The 18,512-nt window shown below is 44.8% G+C and overlaps 1 protein-coding gene across 1 annotated transcript in view; it reads left to right on the top strand.

Moving 5' to 3' along the window:
- Positions 1 to 84: 84 nt before the first annotated feature.
- Positions 85 to 18,512, top strand: part of Chrna7 (cholinergic receptor nicotinic alpha 7 subunit) — a 114,145-nt gene continuing 95,717 nt past the window's right edge. The window contains exons 1-2 of the mRNA NM_001323272.1: positions 85 to 148; positions 316 to 455. Of these exons, the coding sequence (NP_001310201.1) occupies positions 94 to 148; positions 316 to 455 (195 nt within the window). The 5' untranslated portion in view covers positions 85 to 93. The remainder of the gene's footprint in view (positions 149 to 315; positions 456 to 18,512) is intronic.

Below are 18,512 nucleotides of genomic sequence, written 5' to 3'. Positions count from 1 at the left end.
CGGGCTGGAGCGGCGCTGTGCGGCCGCAGGCGCAGGCCCAGGCGACGGCGGTGGCTCCGGTGACTCCGGCGCGGGCGACAGCTGGGACGCAGCATGCGCGGCCGGCGGGGAGGCGCCTGGCTGGCGCTGGTCGCGTCGCTCCTGCACGGTAAAGCGCTGCTCCCAGCTCCGCGCAACTGCGCTTCTGCGTTCCTCGCGGGGTCCCGGGCAGGTTGGGGTCCGCAGGCGGCGGGGTGCTGCCGGGGCAGGGGGCGCTGGTTGCCTGCACCCCGCCGGCCTTCCTTGAGCAGCCCGCCGGGCTCTCTTCCTCTGAAGTGTCCCTGCAAGGCGAGTTCCAGAGGAAGCTCTACAAGGAATTGGTCAAGAACTACAACCCCTTGGAGAGGCCCGTGGCCAACGACTCGCAGCCGCTCACCGTGTACTTCTCCCTCAGTCTCCTGCAGATCATGGACGTGGTGAGTCCGGCGTCCGCGGGCTGGGGCGGGTATCGCGTGGCCCTGACGCCCTCTTCACCCGGGACCAGCTGCTTGGGTCGACTGCTTGGGTCTCCCCCGGGGAGGAGGAGGCGCTGCGGGCCGAGATCCAGTTCTCGGCCACCTGTGTGTGGGTACTTGGGTCCTGCCTTCCCCTCAACTTAGGAACTCAGGGGAAAGTATCAAGAGTTGGGAATCAGTCTGGAGACCCGATACTGAGGGTCACATTTCTGTTGCCCTGGAGTGAGCGAGACTAATGCATGCAAGGCAGTTTAGCCACTTCTAGGCTTTTCTGCCGTTCCTGCGTGGCGTTCAGTTAGGTGTAGTTTCTCTGGGTAGAGGCCTGGCCCTGGCTTTCTGCCTGGTGTATCTTCCTGGGCAGAGGGCAGAGGGCAGAGGGCCAGCGCTGGGAGCTGAGACTGCCCACTCCCATCTGCATCCTGAACATTTGCCGCTTCCAGGTAAGGACAGATGCTGTCAGCCCTGCACCCAGGACTCAGGCCCCACGCCAGAGATGGACTTTTCTGTCCCTTTCGGCAGCTTCCGTAAACCCCAGCCTCCTGCCTTGCAGCTTTACCGGGGTCAGGCTGTGTAGTCTGGGTGTCAACTTGCCTTTTGCCCCCTGCAGAGGCTCCGAGTACTCCCTGCTCATTGGTGTGGCCTTCCTGTGGTGCCGGTTCTTCACAGAAGCGATTCTTTCATTGTACGAGGGTCTGGAGGTGCGGTCTGTACAATGTATGGGGTCTGCTCTGTTCTGGAGGCCAAGGGGGTGTGGTAGGGTGAGACAAAGGGATAGTGATGTTCGTGAGGAGGGCTTAATATGGCGGGAAATATGCGTGATTGCTGATTAGCAGCCGCTCCAGATAGAAGGCGCTAAGGACCACCTGAGGGGGTCAAGTGGAGAGGTGTAAACTGACAGGTGAGAGTTCATAATCCTGTAGCTGGCTCTCCTCACTACTATGCTGATGGGCATTATGCCATGTACCCCGGCTAAATGCTGTGATGGAGGCTTCCTTCCCCGTAGTACAACGTGTGGAGTGGACGCTGCTTCCTCCTGCAACAAAATCCTGCTTTAGGTACTGAATGCGTGTGTGAGGATAGGAAGAGTCACCATGAGATTAAATAGCCGCTGTCCTGCACTGCCCCGTGGTGTCAGTCAGCTGCTGTCTAGAGTGCGGGCTACGGGAAAGGAGAAAGGATGAAGACATTGAGTTGGAGGTAAGAAGCTGAAGGAGGAAGTTTGGGTTCTGTGTGAGGATGGCAGCCAGGATGAAGGAAGTGGAGGGGCTGTGAGGCTGTGGGAGGCGGCGGCGTAAAGGCTCCAGGGCACTCGCTGAGGACGACAGAAGAGCTCCTAGGTTTCTCTAAGGAGCTTAGGATTTGTACTTGGGATGTCGAGAGCCTCTGGCTTTGCCGGTACTTGGAGGGCTGATCTTAGGTAGGTTTCTTAAGCATTCAGAGCCTTGACCTCCTGCTAACAGAATGGGCACTGTAGGGCTTCTGGGTCATTGTGCTGAGATGAAAACCGAGAGAAACCTTAAGAAACTCGCTACAGAGCTGGACACGGGATGCTGGACCTCTCATACAATGATCACACCCGGGAGGGTCCAGCTGCTGAGGTCACACACTCCGCAAGGGGCATATGCTATGGGAGAAGGGATCCAGGTCCCTGCTGCCGTCCCCTTTCCCAGGTCTGCTCTAGCTGGGTGTCTGCTGCTCCACAGCAGCCCTTCAAGGGAGTGTCCTTGTGGCAGGGCTTGAGGGGATGGTGTAGGTGCCCTGCCGAGGCCTTTCACGGCTGTAGACTGTAGCAGCGGTCTTTAGAGAGGGGACCGTTGCCCACTCAAGGAGACCTGTGGACCTTTTGTGCTGGCACCTTTGCCTCTTTAAACACATTCCAGACACCTGCTGTGAGCTACTGGTCATGTGTGCATGGCTGTCCCTGAAGGACTCTTGAAACACCATTAGTGCCAATGGATTTAATCACCTTTTACATCTTTTTTTTTTTAAATAAAATTAAGTCAGAGGTACCTGGCAGCAAGACCTACAAATTCTGGCCCCCATCATGAACATGGGAAGGGACTCTGAAGGAATCCAGGTAGTGTGACACATGCTGGCTCTTAGGGAAAGTTAAGATGTAAGTTAGCATTAATGATGTGAAAAATTTCCAAACTCTGTTGCATTATAAAATTTTTAAAAACAGCACACCTTAAGCACTATGTGTCCTCTCCATCCCTGTGTCACATGTGGAGATGGCTTTCGGCAGCCAGGGTCCTGGTGGGGGTGGCACAAGGCTGCAGTGTCACTCTGGTGGTGATGACACCAAACATCTAGCCAGTCAACACTGCGAATTTGCGGAGTAGCTTTCACAAAACCACTTCATCTTCCTAAGCCCTGATTTCTCACCTGTAAAATGAGAATAATAGTAGTACTTCACAGGGCCTTGAGAGAATAAAGGGAAAGGGCTTGACGCACACCGATCCTTCTCAGCACTTCTGTTCCTTCTGCATCCTGTAGCCACTCACCTTGTCCTAGAGCGGAGTGAGTGATGGACTGCCCAGGGGCCTTAGAGCCAGAGTGACGAGGCCGACCCGCCCTGGACTCACAGGTCCCTTGTCCCACATCTGCTGCCTCTCCTGCACTTGGGACCTGCTTCTGCAGAACAAAGTCCGTTTAATCTACTTAAACTGACTGAACTGGAACTGATTGAAGGTGACTGTCCTGAGATCCTGTTGAGAAGAAGTGTCTATAGCAGCCTTAATGAAATACGTAGACACTTGTATTCCAGGCCTGCTGGGCTCTGCCTAGTCCTGAAATGTTGCCAAGTGTTTCCAGCTGAAATCTCAGCTCCCTGGATCAGAGACACCATGGTTCTCGGAGGGTTCTGTGTGAGAACATCTTGGCTGGTACAGATTCCTTCACAAGTCAACCCTCAGGGGTCATTTGCCCATTCCGACAGAGCTGTTCTAGAGGCTGTACTTGGCCCCCCTCCCCCTGCTAGAAAGATTGTTAGTGTTGTTCTCCTTTGTGTCAGGAGACATTTCTTGGCGGGAGTTATATGGAGATGGCATGTGGTGCTGCATATTTTATTTTCATGAAAGATCATTTGTTATCTTGTCAGTTTACTCCACATCTATTTATTGGGGTCCAAGCAACCACTTTGCTGGATCCTGAGAATTCACAGATGAATAAGGGATGATTTCTATTTTCATATGTCTTGCAGTGGAGGTAGGGAAAAATAACAAGTAGATCCTCAATGACCACATACGATGAAATTTCACACAGACATCTATACTAAGCGCTGCGGATCTGCAGAGGAAAAATTTCCTACTACAGTGGCGGGGAATTATCTCTCAAAGGAGGTCAAAAGAGTTCTTAAGATGAGTAGGAGTTTGCTAGTTGGAGAATACAGGAAGAGCTTTCACGTACTGGACACAGAGTTCAGAAGGGCAGTGGAGGCGGCATACATTCTGCAAGATGCGCTCTATGGAATCTTGGCTCCTGCTTGATCTTTGTTGCAAATTTTGTTATAAAACTTCTTGAAATTGAAAAGAAGGAGGGAAAGTTCTTAGAACTTGTCAAACTTCTGGTCGTTTTACTGACACTTTTTGTTTGATAATGGTCTAGAAGCATACCTTGTAAGATAGAAGTGATGACGTATTGATAGTGTGTGAGGTCTCGAACTCTTCAGGGTGCATGTGTTGCTTCGGACCCCTGTCTGGGTAGCCCGGGGGAGTGGAGAGGTAGCACGGCGAGGGTCTGTGAAGCTGTGCTTGCTGTAGCACATTTTTCTAGCTGGAAAAATCCAAAGCAAGATACTTCTGTTGAATCCAAGAATGTAAACTATAGATTAAGATGAAAGAAATGTGCACATATTTTAAATATATAAAATTTGAGTCTTTTATGAATGTGCTTTATGCACTGGGGTCCTGTCCAGTGATTTAGGGCCCCTTGGTGAGCCTCTAGGTAGGGAGTGGGAATGTGTGGTGAATCTCTAAGTTGGGGAGGCAGGAACAAGGCTATATGCAGTAGAAGATGCTGTGAGCGTTGAGTGTGGGGGAGTTAGAGAGGAGGGAAAATACAGGTAAAGAATAGGAAGGTCTTTCTTAGTGTATTTGCTTTTGCTGTAACAAAATACCTGAGACTGCACCATTTATAGGGAAGGTGGCTTATTTGGACTGGTGGATCTGGAGGCTGGGAAGTCCAACAGCGTGGTGCCAGCTGCTGGGGACCTGGTGCTGCCTTAGCTTTTCTCACCAAGGGCAAGTGGGTTCATGCGGAGGAGGCAGAGGGACGGGCAGCCTCAGCTGATTGGCAACCTGTCCTTGTGGCAGCTGATCCAGTCCCTGGGAAATTACCCGGTTCCCTGAGCAAGGAGTTCATCCCTTCCTGTGCACTCTACCCCTGTGACCCAGGCACCCCCCCAACTCCCAACACTGGGGCAGCAAGGAGTTTAAGTTTCAGTGCAAGAACTTTGGGGGAAACCCTCAAAGTGGGACAGGGTCAGGCCTAGGGTGGCCTAGGGAAGAGGAAACGGATGATTAGCTGTACTGTCCATGGCACACAGCCGTGTACGCAGCGTCATGGACATAGGTAGGTGGAGGGAAGGTGCCTCCCTGGTTATTTCCAAATGCATAGTCTGACTTGTGATGATTATTGATCTTCCTCATGGGCTTGTCACAGGGTGGGCATGAGATAATTCATAAGGAATCACTTGGAAATGACGTGCAGAGAAGTTCTAAACTGCGGATGATTCCAGTAATGTTTCTGCTCTGATCATGCTACTGATTTAGTTGATTGGACACGCACATCTAAAGGCCATTCTCAGGTTGATTTGCATAGGATAAGCGCTCGCGCTTAGGAAAACAGGTCTGGAAGGCACGGTGTTTAGAGCAAATAATATGAATCAATACACAATTATACACAAATACAAACACATAATTAATGCCTGAGTGATTGTTGGAATTTTATAGACTTTTGGACTGCAAATCCAGCTTTATGGCGATAAGACAGTAGAACTGAGTAGGCTTGTGTTTAGAACGCAACCCTGGTTGTGGGGCCCCAGGTCCTGAGGGCTTGTGGTTTGTCTGGAGTCCCTTGGTGACCTTGCTCAGGGTCGTTAGGGTTACGATTCTGCATTTACTTGCTACTGTATAACATGCTGCAACTGTAACTGAATATTACTGGATATTGCTTACAATAATTGCATTCCTAGAATACATTATAAGGATGAATATCCAAGGAGAGTAAAGTATTTTTATCCTAATGACTTGTAAAAAATACTTTACTCTTAGGGCCGGCAAGATAGCTCAGTGGACTACTTAGGCAAGCGCAGGGGCTGGGGTTTGATCCCTGGCCCCACATGCTGTGCCAGCCCCACCTCTGGGTATGCTGAGCTGATAACCTAGCCCAGGCGTGGTGGCACACGCTTATAATCCCAGTGCTAGGGAGGCTGAAAACAGGAGGATCAGAGTTCCAGCTGCAGAGTAAGACCCTGCACAAGCAAGTGGAGGTTCACAGCAAAATGAAGGGAGGGCATGAGGTTTCTCATATACTTCCATGTGACCTCTCTTTGTCAGAATACCCCACTCATGGTACTTTTGTGACATCTGACCAACCTGTACTGACAAATCATCGCCATCCGAAGCCTATAGTTTACATTGCTTCTTGCTCATGGTGGTGTGTGTGTCAGAGGCTTGGACAGACATGTGGCCACGTGTGTTCACCGTAGTTGTGTTGTGCTAGGCAGTTTCATGGCCCCTAACGTACTGCCTGCTAGGCCTTCTCCTACCTACACAGGCAACCTGGATGGTTTTCCTATGGGCACAGTTGTGCTGTTCCCCAAATGTCTGCAGTTGGAGTCCTACAGTGTGTAACTCTTTTAGGTTACCTTTTCTCATTTAGTGATACTCCATGAGTTTTCATAACCTCATAGCTCACTTCTTTTTAGCTATGCGTCATGTTGCATTGTGGGTATCACAGTGTAGTCATTCGTCTGCTGAAGGACATCCTGTTATGAATAGAGCTATTATAAATATCTACATGCTGGCTTTTCATTTGGGTTTAAGTTTCAACACATTTGGGTAAATACAAAAATGGTAATTACTAGGCTGAATGGTAAAAGTATGTTTAGTTTTTTTAAAAAAATAAAAAACCTCTTGAACTGTCTTCTAAAGCAGCCATGGCACCCTTCGTTCCCATCAGCAGTAGACGAGAGCTCTCCTCCTCCCCATCTGTGCCAGCGTTTGCCACTGCCTCGGTTCCAGGTCTTCTTTCTAGTAGCTGTGCAGTGGCATCTCATTGTTTGATTGTGTGTTTTTCTGATGACGTATAATGTGGAACATCTTTCGTAGGCTTGCATGCTGTCTGTATTTCTTTGGTGAAGTGTCTGTTAAGAAGCTTGACTTGATTTGTATTCAGGTTGTTTATTCTCTAGCTTTTTAATTTCATGAAATCTTTGTATATATTTGAGTAAGAGTCCTTTATCAGATTTGTCCCCCAACCTGTGAATGTCTTCTTGTTTTCTTGACAGTGTTTTTTATGTAGCAGAAGTTAACTTGGATGAAGCCCCCTCCCCTCCTGACTCTTTCTACCTCCCTCTCTCTTTCTCTACCTCCTTTTTCATTTCCTTTCTTCTTCCCTTCTTTCCTTGCTTCCTCTGCAAAGGGTGTAAGGTCTGTGTCAGCTGACTCTCCTTCCTTTCTCTTCACTTCTCTTCCCTTCCTTTCCCTTCCCTTCCCATCCTTGTCCTTTCTTTTTTTCTTCTTTCTTTTCTTTCTCTCTCCCCTTCCCTCCTTTCCTTTTCACTTATTTTCTTTTCCACATGGATATCCAGTTGCCTCATTTTTGAAAAGACCATCGAGTACAGCTTTCCGGTCTGGTCTTTGTTCTGTTCAGTTGGTCTGCGTATCTCTTCTTTCAACAATAGCTTATTGTCTTGATCTTTGTTGCTTTATTAGAGGACCTGAAGTTGAGCAACGGCAGTCCTACAAGTTCGTTTTTCTTCAATATTATGCTGAGTCTTCTGGTCTCTTGCCTTTTTTGTATAAACTTTAGAATCATTTTGGCAGTATCCCCCAAATATCTTACTAGGATTTTCATTGGGATAGTAATCTACACGGATCAAGATGGAAACTGATATCTTAACAAGACTGATTCTATAAAAATTGAATTGTCCTCCGTGTATTTAGTGGCTTCCATAGGAGTTTTGTAGTTTTCCCCATAAAAACTTTTTATTGTAGACTTACACCTAAGATACATACATATTTATTTTTTAGGTGTTTAGTGGTATTATGTTTTACATTTCAAAATCCACTTGTTCATTTTGGGTAAATTGTTCATTAGGAGAGTAAGTAATTTTTTTTTGATATAGGATATGATTGTACAGTTCAGGCTGGCCTTCAGCTCACTTTGTAGCCCAGGATGGTCTAGAGCTCTCAGTGGTCCTCCTGCCTCAGCATCCCAAGTATTGGGATTACAGGGGTACACCGCCATGCCTGGCAGTGATAGCTTTTGAATAGTAAACTTACATTGTCCAACTGTGGTATAAGGACTTCTTAGCTCCAGAAGATATTTCTATTAATGATTCAGATTTTCTACAGAGACTGTCATCTGTTGTAATTTTTGTTTCTTTACAATCTGCATATCTTTATTTCCTTGTTTTAATTTCCTGTGTTAGCTAGTAATTCCAGCGTGATATTGAAAAGGAGACACAAGAGAGAGCATTCTTGCCTCATTCCTCATCTCAGTGGAAAGACTGAGTTTCTTGGCAGAAGGTAAGAGCTTAGCTGTAAGGTTTTGTAGCTGCTCTTCATTAAGTTTAGGGAATTGCCCCATTCTTTGTTTATTTATTTATTTAATGTATTTAGTACAGGGTCAACAGGGTCTCACTACATAGATTGGACTTGTAGTGATCCTCCTGCTTTCAGCCTCCCAAGTGCTGGGATTACAGGCACGTGCCACCATGCCCAGTCTCAGTTGCCATCTCAGTGTGCCCTGGGGGCGGGGCCGGTACGGCAGGCCCGGGGATTGAACCCAGCCACTGCTGCCTAAGCTGGTGCTTTAGTCTGCTGAGCTATCTGGCCGGCCCTCATTCTTAGTTTATTGAAAGGCTTTTTTCATTAATAAATGCTGATTTTTTGTCAAATGCTTTTTCTGCATCTATTTGTAAGATTATGTGATTTCTCCATTTTGATTGGTTGATTTGATAGATTTCATTAATTTATATGTGTATTTTGAACAAGCTTTGTGTATCTGAAATTAATCCATTTTGATCGTGGTATTTAGTTGTATTTTTACCTTTCATTCACGATGTCTGCTTTTGGTATAAGTAGGATACTGACCACTCAGAAGGATTTAGGAGGTATCCCCCACTTCCATCCTCTAAGAGAGGTCATGTGGAAGTGGTGCCTTTTCTTCCTTCATTGTGAGGTAGAATTTTCCAGAGAACCCACCCAGGCCTCTTATTTTCTGTGACTGGTTGAATTTCTTTAATCATACAGGCATATTTAAATTATCCATGTTTTCTTATCTGAATTTTGGCAAATTATGCCTTTCAAAGAATTGATCTGTTTTATTTAGTTTACCAAATGGTGAGCGTAGAGTTCATAATATTCAGTATATTATTTAATGCTCAAAGAATCTGTGATAGTGTCTTCTTTTTTTTTTTTTTCCATTTCTTTCTTTATTTATTTATTTTTGCGGAACCGGGGATTGAACTCAGGCCCTTGCACTTGCCAGGGAAGTGCTTATTCCACTGAGCCATCTCCCCAGCTCTTTTTTCCATTTCTAACATTAATAATTTATATTCTCTCTGTCTTTTCTTAGCCTGGTTAGCAACTTACTGATTTTATTTTGAAAGAAGGAGGTTTTATTTTTGTTCAGTTTGCCTATTAATTTCTGATTTTCATTTTTGTTGGCTTTGGGTCTAATAATTTCTTGTGGTTACTTTGGGTTTGTTTGTTTATTTATTTGTTTATTTATTTATTTTTGCGGAACTGGGGATTGAACTCAGGCCCTTGCGCTTGCCTGGGAAGCACATATTCCACTGAGCCATCTCCCCGGCCCCAGGGTTTATTTATTTCTTCTAAAGGTGAAAGCTGTAGATTGTTGATTTCAGATATTTATTTATTTACTTATTTGCTTGTGGTCCCAGGGATTGAACTCAGGACCTTGCACGTGCTAGTCCGGCACTTACGCTGCTGAGCCATCTCCCCGGCTTATTTTTTCTAACACTGTGTGTTCATTGAGTACTCTGCAGTGCTCTGCTCCCACGTCATCCCCCAAACTTGTAGAAGTTATGCTTTCATTTTTGTTTGGTTCAAAATATTTTCTTGTCTCTTCAGATTTCGTCTTTGACCCGAATGTTTAGAATCATGTTATTTAATTTCTGTGTGTTTTAGGATCTTCCAGTTGCCGTTCTGTTGTTGATTTCTAGTTTAGCTCCATGATGGGCGGACAGCATACTTTGTTGGCTACCTTCACTTCATTTCTGAGCATGCTGTATAGATAGCCTCAGAGGGGTGTTCTATCGTGTTGCATGTTCTATGAGGTACTGAGAGTATGCAGTGTGCTGTTCAGTGAGGTTCTAGCCACACTCTGGATACTGACTGCTTGCAGTTGGTTGGTGGTATTGTAGCTGTGTCCTCACTGATTTGCTGTCCTTTTTTTTTTTGGTGATACCAAGGAACTAACTCAGAACCTTGCACTTGCCAGGCAAGAGTTTATACTGCTGAGCTACCTCTGTGCACCCTATCTGTCCATTTCTAATAAGTGGCTGTTAAAATAAAACCTTCAACTATGATAATATGTTTGTCTTTTTTGTTTTTCCTCAGTGGATACTGAAGCCCGGGCTTTTGTACCAAGCTGCATCCCCATCCCTTTGCTTATTTGAGACAAGATCTGTCGAAATTACTGTCTCCAGGATAGATTTGAACTTGTGATCCTCTTGCTTTGGTTTCCCAGAGTCTGGGATTACAGACGTGTGCCGCACATCTGCTTTGTGTTCAACTGTTTACGCTTACAGTTGTCACATTTTTTTCTGAGACAGCGTCTCACTGTGCAGCTCCGGCTGGCCTTCAGCTCACTGTGTAGCCCAGGCTGGTCTTGAACTCACAGGGGTCCTCCTGCCTCAGCTCCTTAAGTACAGGGATTACAGAAATGTGCCGCCACACCCAGGTAGTTCTGTCAGTTTTTGTTGCCAGTACTTCAGTGGTCTTGTTAGACACAGTCCATTTAAGGACAACAAGTTGTGTTTTCTTGGAGAATTAATTCCTTGATCATTACATAATATCGTTCTTTATCCCTGATAACTCCCCTTGCTTTGAAGTGTTTTGTGTGTGAAATTAATATAGCTTTCTTTTGATTAGTGATAGCATGGTGTATTTTACTCCCTTCATTGATCTTTAATTATTTGTGTCTTTATATTTAGTGTGAGTTTCTTGTAGACAACATAGAGTTGTGTGTGTGTGTTTTTTAAGTACTTTAATGATTTTGTCTTTTAATTGGTACATTTAGACCACTGAAATTCAAAATGATAGTTGGATTAATCTGTACTGTATTTGCTGTTTTCTCTTTGTTGTCCTCAGCTGTTACTCCTGTTTTTAGCTTCTCTTTCTGCCTTGTTAGTCTTCATTTGAGCAGATTATATGATTTTTTTTCTCTCTTTCTTAGAATACTGGATATACTTTCTTTTTCTTACACTTTCTTTAGTGATTGCTTTAGAGTTTGCAATATACATTTAAACTAATCTAAGTCTACTTTCAAATAGCACTATTTTCAATTTAGGGCCAGCATGAGTACCTTATAATGGCATAATGTAGCTTGTATATCTTTATGTCTAGGCATCTATCTATCTATCTATCTATCTATCTATCTATCTATCTATCTATCTATATCTGTATTTAGCTAACAAAATGAATAATAAGTAAAACTTTCTGGTAACCTTCGCTTACTCCTCCGGCAGTTCTTCTTTATGTACATTTGAGTTTCTGGCCTCAAATATATTCATTTTACTTCTTTCCAAAGAACTTCTTGTAACAAAGATGGCCTACTAGCAAGAAACACTCTTGATTTTTGTTTTTGTGAGGCAATCTTTATTTTTCCTGCACTTTTGAAGGTTCATTTCTCAGAACACACAATTCCAGGCTAGTTTTCTTTTTTTCTCTTAACACTTTATTTTTATTATTTATTCTATTTTTGTATTTTAGGGAAGGATCTACAGGTGTTCAGGGTCTCACTACTAGATCGGACTTGTAGTGATCTGCCTGTTCACAGCCTCCCAAGAGCTGGAATTACAGGCACGTGCCACCACAGCCAGTCTCAATTGTGATCTCAGCACACTCCAGGGGCAGGGTGGGCATCCACACAGCAGGCCTGGGGATCGAACCCTGGCCCCTGTGCCTGCTTGCAGGCACTTTAATCCGCTTAGCTATTTGGCTGGCCCTTCTCTTAACATTTTAAAAATTGAATTTTTTTTTTTTTTGCTTGCCTATCTTTTGAGGAAAAGTTGGATATAATTCTTATATCCTCAGTAAATAGGTACTTTTTCCACAGGGTTCTTCCAGGATTTTGTCTTTTTTTTTTTTCTTCTCATTTGAGGATTCTTGACATAGATATATTGTTTCTGTTTTTGACATTTATCTTTAACTATTGTACTTGTGTTTTGGAGTCTGATATTAATGTGGTGGAAACTTTAGTCATTATTTCAGTCATTTCTTTTGTTCTTTTCTCCCTTCTCCTGATGTTTCTATTATATGCTACACTTTCTCTAATTGTCCTGTATTCCTAGGTTATTCTGTTCTGTTTTTTGCTTTCAGTCTTTGTTCTTCTTGCTTTTCAAAATTTCCGTTAGTGTATTCTGAGGCCCGAGGTTCTTTCATGTGTCTGGTACTCCAGTAAGCCCCTGAAGGTGCTTGCCAGTTTTGCTACTATGTTTTTGATCTCCAAAATTTCTTTTCAGTTATTTCTTAGAATTTCCATCTTTGTTCATATTACCCATCTGTTCTTGCATGTTATTTACTTTATCTATTACTTTTATTGATCAGAGCTCACTTGGGCCCTTGCTTTAGTAAAAATGTAATTAAAACTAAATCGCAAATTAATAGAAAAAAGTTTTAATTGGAAAGTAAGAGGGAAGATAGGAGGACTCCAGTGTAGGTCGCTGGTGGGGCCCTGTCTGGTATAAGGGGTTTGGACTGGCCCATGACTGGTCCATCACAAGGCTCAGAGACCAGCTTTGAAGGGTGTTTGGTGGAGTAGGGACCAGGTGACCAGGATCTTGGTTCTTGTGTCATGGTTTAGAATCTGTGTGGCTGGAACATGGTTTCTTCTCTGGACAGGATGATCTCTGTCGTGGTGGTCTCGGCCACATGGAGCTCTGCACTTTCTGGAATCCAGGTAATTACAGGTTTAGGACAGGAGGTGGAGGCTTGCAGGCACAGTTGAATGTCTTTGGCAACCCAGCACCCTGAATCTTGAGTGGGGTGAGAATATGTAAAATCAAGGGATAAGCATGGTAAGGCTTGTTTAATGTGTCTGTATACACAACTGAGAGGAGATGTGACCTAAGTTTTATAGCAATGAGGATACAAAAGCAAAAGTCAAACATTTATGATTTTAGTAACCTATTGGGCATCTGTAGGCCCAAGTGAAGTCCTAGCACAAATGGCTTTCTTAGTCTCTGGCTGTCCCAGGAGAAAATGGGACAGATTCGCAAATCAAGCTTTTGATGGGCAGCATGGAAGGGCGCAGGACTCTGCCCCTTTCACCATTCCTGTGGTGATCCCTGAGTACGTTACCGATCTTGTACAAATAGAATGGGCTGTTTTGCCTACTTCGGATAGAATTAGGTCCCTGTTCCCTCCCTGGGTGGAAGTCCCGACTTAGTTCGTTTTGAGACCTTGAGGTTTTCTAGCCACTCACCAACAGTCTGAATTTTATATGGCCCCATGATTTATGGGAATTACCTATAGCTAGTGATTAAGAAAGTGAAGGAAATCACATTTTCTTTGCTTTAAATGTACCACACCCCACTCCTACCCCAAAATGCCTGTCTCCAGCCTGCTAAGGCCTAAGGGCTCTGCCTTTATAACTGTGTCAATTATTTTAAACTCCAGCCGTGTCTGGTTCTAGTGCTTTCTCTGTCTCTTCAAGCTGTATCTTTCATGTCTTGTAATATTTCTTAATAGCCACACATGGCATACTGGGTGAAAGACCTGCAGTACATAGGCCTTGGCTGATGTGTTGGTGAGGTGTAGGTAAAGGGGAGGGAAGAAGGGGAAGGGAAGAGGAAGCAGGGAAGCTGCCCTAGGCCTGTGAACGGATTTCATTTTTCTTTATACTGAATGTTTATTTTAATTATAAAACAAAAATATGAACAAAACATTTTAGAATAATCTCAATTATTTGGCAACTCATCACATCATTGTAAGAGACAAATTTGACCTTATGAAAAACTTAGGCTGGACAATTTGTTCATGTGGAAGTTAAAACATGTTTAAAAAGAACCTGACAAGAAAACCAGCTTCATCCTGAAATAAGTGTGTATGAAAATAACATGAAATCCTGGAACTATGTAGGTAGGAGTGACCTGACGGGCCATGTGCTGCCCTTTGCTGAGAGACAGATGGGAGGAACCTCAGAAGCTTCCACATTTCGGTTGCTACTGAAGCGGCCCCTGGGCCGAGCTTGCTCTCAAAGTGTTTTTAAGTGGAGAAGAAGTCACTTTCTCCCCCTTGAACTGGACGGGATGGCTGCTAAAGGCTGCTGGAGCCTGCATCTCTTTTCCTTGAGGTCTGTTAGGCTCTGAGAGGAACCCAGAGAATGAGACTCTGGGTAATCTATCACCTCCTAGGGCAGGCCTTTTAGGAAGAGCTGAGTGGTCTGCTGTATTACAGGAGGGTTCCTTTCTCCTCTCCGAGCGGGAAGCTGGAGGGGTCTCTAATCTTCCTGGAGGTAACCTCATCAGGCTCTTTGATGCAACTCTCACAGGTCATTCTAGAATTCTTTTACTCAGCATCATCTGCAGGGAGCCTTTTCCAGCTCACCACTTACGGCCAAGCCTCGGTGCCTGACTCTGGTCCCGTGGCGGTCTCTGCCCAGAGTCATTGCCACGCTGCTCTGTCAGTCGTGGCTTCCCTGCCTCGTCTGTGCCACTATGGGACAGCTCTCTGTCTAGGGTCTTACCCGCTCTTGTGGCTCCAGGTCGACTTTTCAATCTATTCAGGTTTTTACTTCTTGTTAAAACACGATGGTGACTTCTAAGCTCATTACATGCACAACTGGAAACCTAATAATGTTTTTAGAAGTGACATTTCTGAAAGTTACAGAAGAAATATATGTTTTGCATGACAAATCAAATTAAATTTAGAAATGACTTAGCGGGGAGAAAGAAATCACCCAAATCACCATTGCCCAAGGCATTTCTGGCATAATTTGTGCTGTCTTTTTTCATTCAAAGAAATGTTAAAAATTGAAATGGTAAGACACCATGGATGGCACCTTCATCAGTGTTAACAGATATTATTTTTAAAGGGATACAAATACGCCAGGGAGTAACAACTACAAACTTTAAAATAAAAGAATATTCCTTCCCCATTATTATGTACCTTTTAACATCACTCCCTATTATATATCTTTTATCACTGTCATCCTTATTCCTTTTTGAAAATCTCAGAGCCACTCATGTGGTTTATTTAAATGCTTCATGATGTCCCACGTAAGCGGTGCATAGTTGGATTTTTAGAAAGTTTGGACTGGTAATCTTTATCTTGCAGTTATCTCTACGATGATTATGCATATAGTTGGGCTTCATTGTGTCCTCACTACTTAATTTGCCCTGTTTCTTTCCTAATCATTCCTTCTCCTCTCATATTTTTCTAGACTACTCACTTTATTTGATTCCCATTTTCAAGTCTCTTGGTAGTCGTACATCTTTCTTTTCTTCTGACAGTGTGATCTCGAGATTATGGGAAGAACACTTGATGAATGAAAGTCTAATGAGGGTCATAACCCTGTCTGTACAGTGTAAAGTCTTCAGAAGACTTTATACTTCTTTTCACTGCAACCTCATAATTCTATCTGATGTGCTGTTATTGTCATACTTTATTTCTATATCTAATTGTAAATTTCCTGAGATTACCGCTGTCTTCTCCATTGATATATCTTTTGCATTTACCCCTAGACACTCATAGTTCAGTTACTTTTATTCCTCTTGCATCTGCTAACTTCCATCTGAGATCTTTTTCCTTCTCTTTCATGTGAGTCTGGAATTGGCAAAGCTTCTCCATAATTATTTTTTTTCAGAATATGTTTATACCACTTTTGTTTTGAATGCCAACCCTCAAGGCACAGACCGTGGGCTGCAGTTGGGGCCTTTCGGCCTTTGGGCCGGAAGCGAACTCCACTTTACTGCTTTTCATGCCATCCTTGCATAGAGTGCTGCTGCTTCCTTGAGGACGCTCTGTTCTTGACTTTTTGGCTGCTTTTAAGATTCATATTTTATTCTTGGCTTTCAGCAGTTTTACCATCATGTGCATAGAGATTTATTGTTCATTCCTTTTACCAATTTTAGGATATATGATTACTTCTTGAATCTGTTACTTGGTTTCTTTGGTAAGCTTTGAATATTATTACCAACGATTTATTCAAATATGGCTTCTGTCCTTTTCCTCCTTTTCTTCTTTTGGGATTATGTTATGTGTCTGCCATTGCTTGCATTCCATCCCATTGATGTTGCCCGGAAGTAGTTTTGTGCCCAGTGTGATATTTGGCAGTGTCCTGAAACCTTTTTGGTTGTCACAGGTGGAGCGGAGGGGTGGTACTGACACTCCTGGGAATGGGCGAGGGACGCTGTTGAGTGTCGTGTGATGCCTGGGAGAGCCCTTCTCCCCCACAGGGCACTATGCGGCCTCAAATGTTGATGGCGCCCGCTGTGTGCTGCCTCTTCACTTCTCCGTGGCGGCTGCTCTCCTGTCTGTCCGTGGTATGTTCAGGCTATTTTCTGTTAACCACAGGTTCCCTCCTTGTGTCTATCTTTTTAGAGTCCTATCCAGTGACTTGTTTTAAAATTCCTAACACTGCATTTTTTAGAAATTAGTTTCGGTTTTTCATATGCTTTATGGGCCTGAAGCTTGTTCTAAAATACCTCAAATAGAGTAGTGATCACCTCGTAGCTCCTCCCGTACCTCCCATCCTCAGGCTACTCCCCTTCAGTTTCTGTTGTTGGTTTTTCCCTTGGCTTTTCAGTTACTTGCTTTGTGACCCCCTAAACCTGGTGTCCTGGTTTGTTTCAGACAGTGTGTGTGAGAAGGTGTAGAGATAATCTGAGGGTCTGCTTCTGACCACAGCCTGCTTCGTAGGGTCCAGCAAACCTGCATTAGCTGAATCCACTGAAGGGCAAAAAAGAGAAGCCTGGTCGATAGCAATCCCTGGAAAGGTTGGTTCTTGCCTGAGTAACGTGGGCGTAATCTAGGGAATGCAGTGGCGTGTTCTGGAGTCTCCTGGCTCTGAAGTGCTCCCTCTCCACCCCTGGAGCCGGTCTGCCTCCTCACAGCCTTGTTGGTTTTTAGATGCCTCCAGACACGTGGCCTGTGCGTTTCCCCAGCTTCCTGATTGCTGTCAAATTTTGGTGAGGACCACTTACTTCACCACGGCTGATAGCAGAATTAAAATTCTAAATTGCAACTTTCGGTGGTGCTTTTCCTGATGGGTTCAGATTTCTTGGGGTGGAACATTTAACCTTCTCGCACCTTTCATGGCTCTAACAACATTAACTTACAAAGATCTCTCACCCTGAGTCATGGGCACTTTTACGAAAGGAGCCTTTCCTATACATGGCCCCTTTCCAGCCTGCTGCTGAAGGGTATTCCCCAAGGCTCAGCTCCATCTGAGCTCCTCTTTCATCCCTGACATATTGTTAAAGAAAGAGAAATAGTCTTGTCATGGAGGCATGCCAAGGAAAATCTCGGCTCTCTTACATTGATTTATTTTAAAATATCGAGATAAGGCTGTGTTTTACAGAGAAGCAAAGGCCATTTGTTAGGTTTCTCTCCCTTTCACGCTGGGGATCGAACCCGCACCTCTGCAGTGCAAAGCCTATTCTGCCGCTGAGCTGCAGCCGGGCTGTCATCTGGTGTCTTTGAAGAGCTGGTCCCACCTCCTTCATTTCAGTAATTTTATTATAGGCAGCCAGCGTCAGCTGTTAACAACTGTGGCAAAATTCCCAAAGTGCCACAAATTGCGTGTGTCTGTCCATCTTGGGCCATCACCCTGGCTGTCATGGAATATATCTGGCCAAAAAGGGCATCACCTTATGCAGTTACTCAGATCCTGCGTTATCAAAGTTGGAAGTTAGCGCAGAGTCCTTCGATTACCGCCCCTCCCCCAATAACAAACTGAAATGAGCACGAAGTTAAATAAGGGATCACATAAAATCTGTTGTCCCGGGTTAAAAATCAGCAGAGGAGAAGGAGGGGCGGGAAAGGCCCGAGTGTGCAGCGGACCCCCAGCCCCGAGTCAGGCTGTCGGGCTGGTGCCGGGCTCGCCCACCTGCAGGCCGCGAGGGAAGAAGGGAGGAAATCGCTGTTGTCATGGCTAATGAGTGCCACCTGTGAGAGATGCTCGCCGCAGGGAAGCTTATCCTCCATCACTGAAGGCAGAATGTCTGCGAAGGCTCCTCCGCTGAGGAAGTGGGGCAGTGTCTGCACTCCAGGGAGGGGACTTGTTGAGGAAGGAAGACTGCTTTACTCGCCAGAGAGGAGGCAAGCAGGAGGGCAGCTTCCAAGTCGGTTTCCAGTTTTAGAGTTGTATAATGCGTCTAATTGGATTTATCTGTTTTAAGGACGCATAGAGTGAATAATGTTTGGGAGTGTCTATTAAACAAATTAGGCTAGTGCGGCTCACTGATCTCCAGCGTGTGTTTGATTAGATTCTAATTGATAAAATTTGCAGTTCAGATCCCGAGTTCTCTGTGAAGGTGTCTTATTGGCGCGGGAGGTTGCCCTTCACTCACTGGCCATCAGAGAGAGGAGTTGCATTTTG

This window comes from Octodon degus, unplaced genomic scaffold, assembly GCF_000260255.1.
Source record: "Octodon degus isolate 3935 unplaced genomic scaffold, OctDeg1.0 scaffold00002, whole genome shotgun sequence".
In the NCBI taxonomy this organism is placed as follows: Eukaryota; Metazoa; Chordata; class Mammalia; order Rodentia; family Octodontidae; genus Octodon; species Octodon degus.
This window is presented reverse-complemented; position numbering and strand designations above follow the sequence as displayed.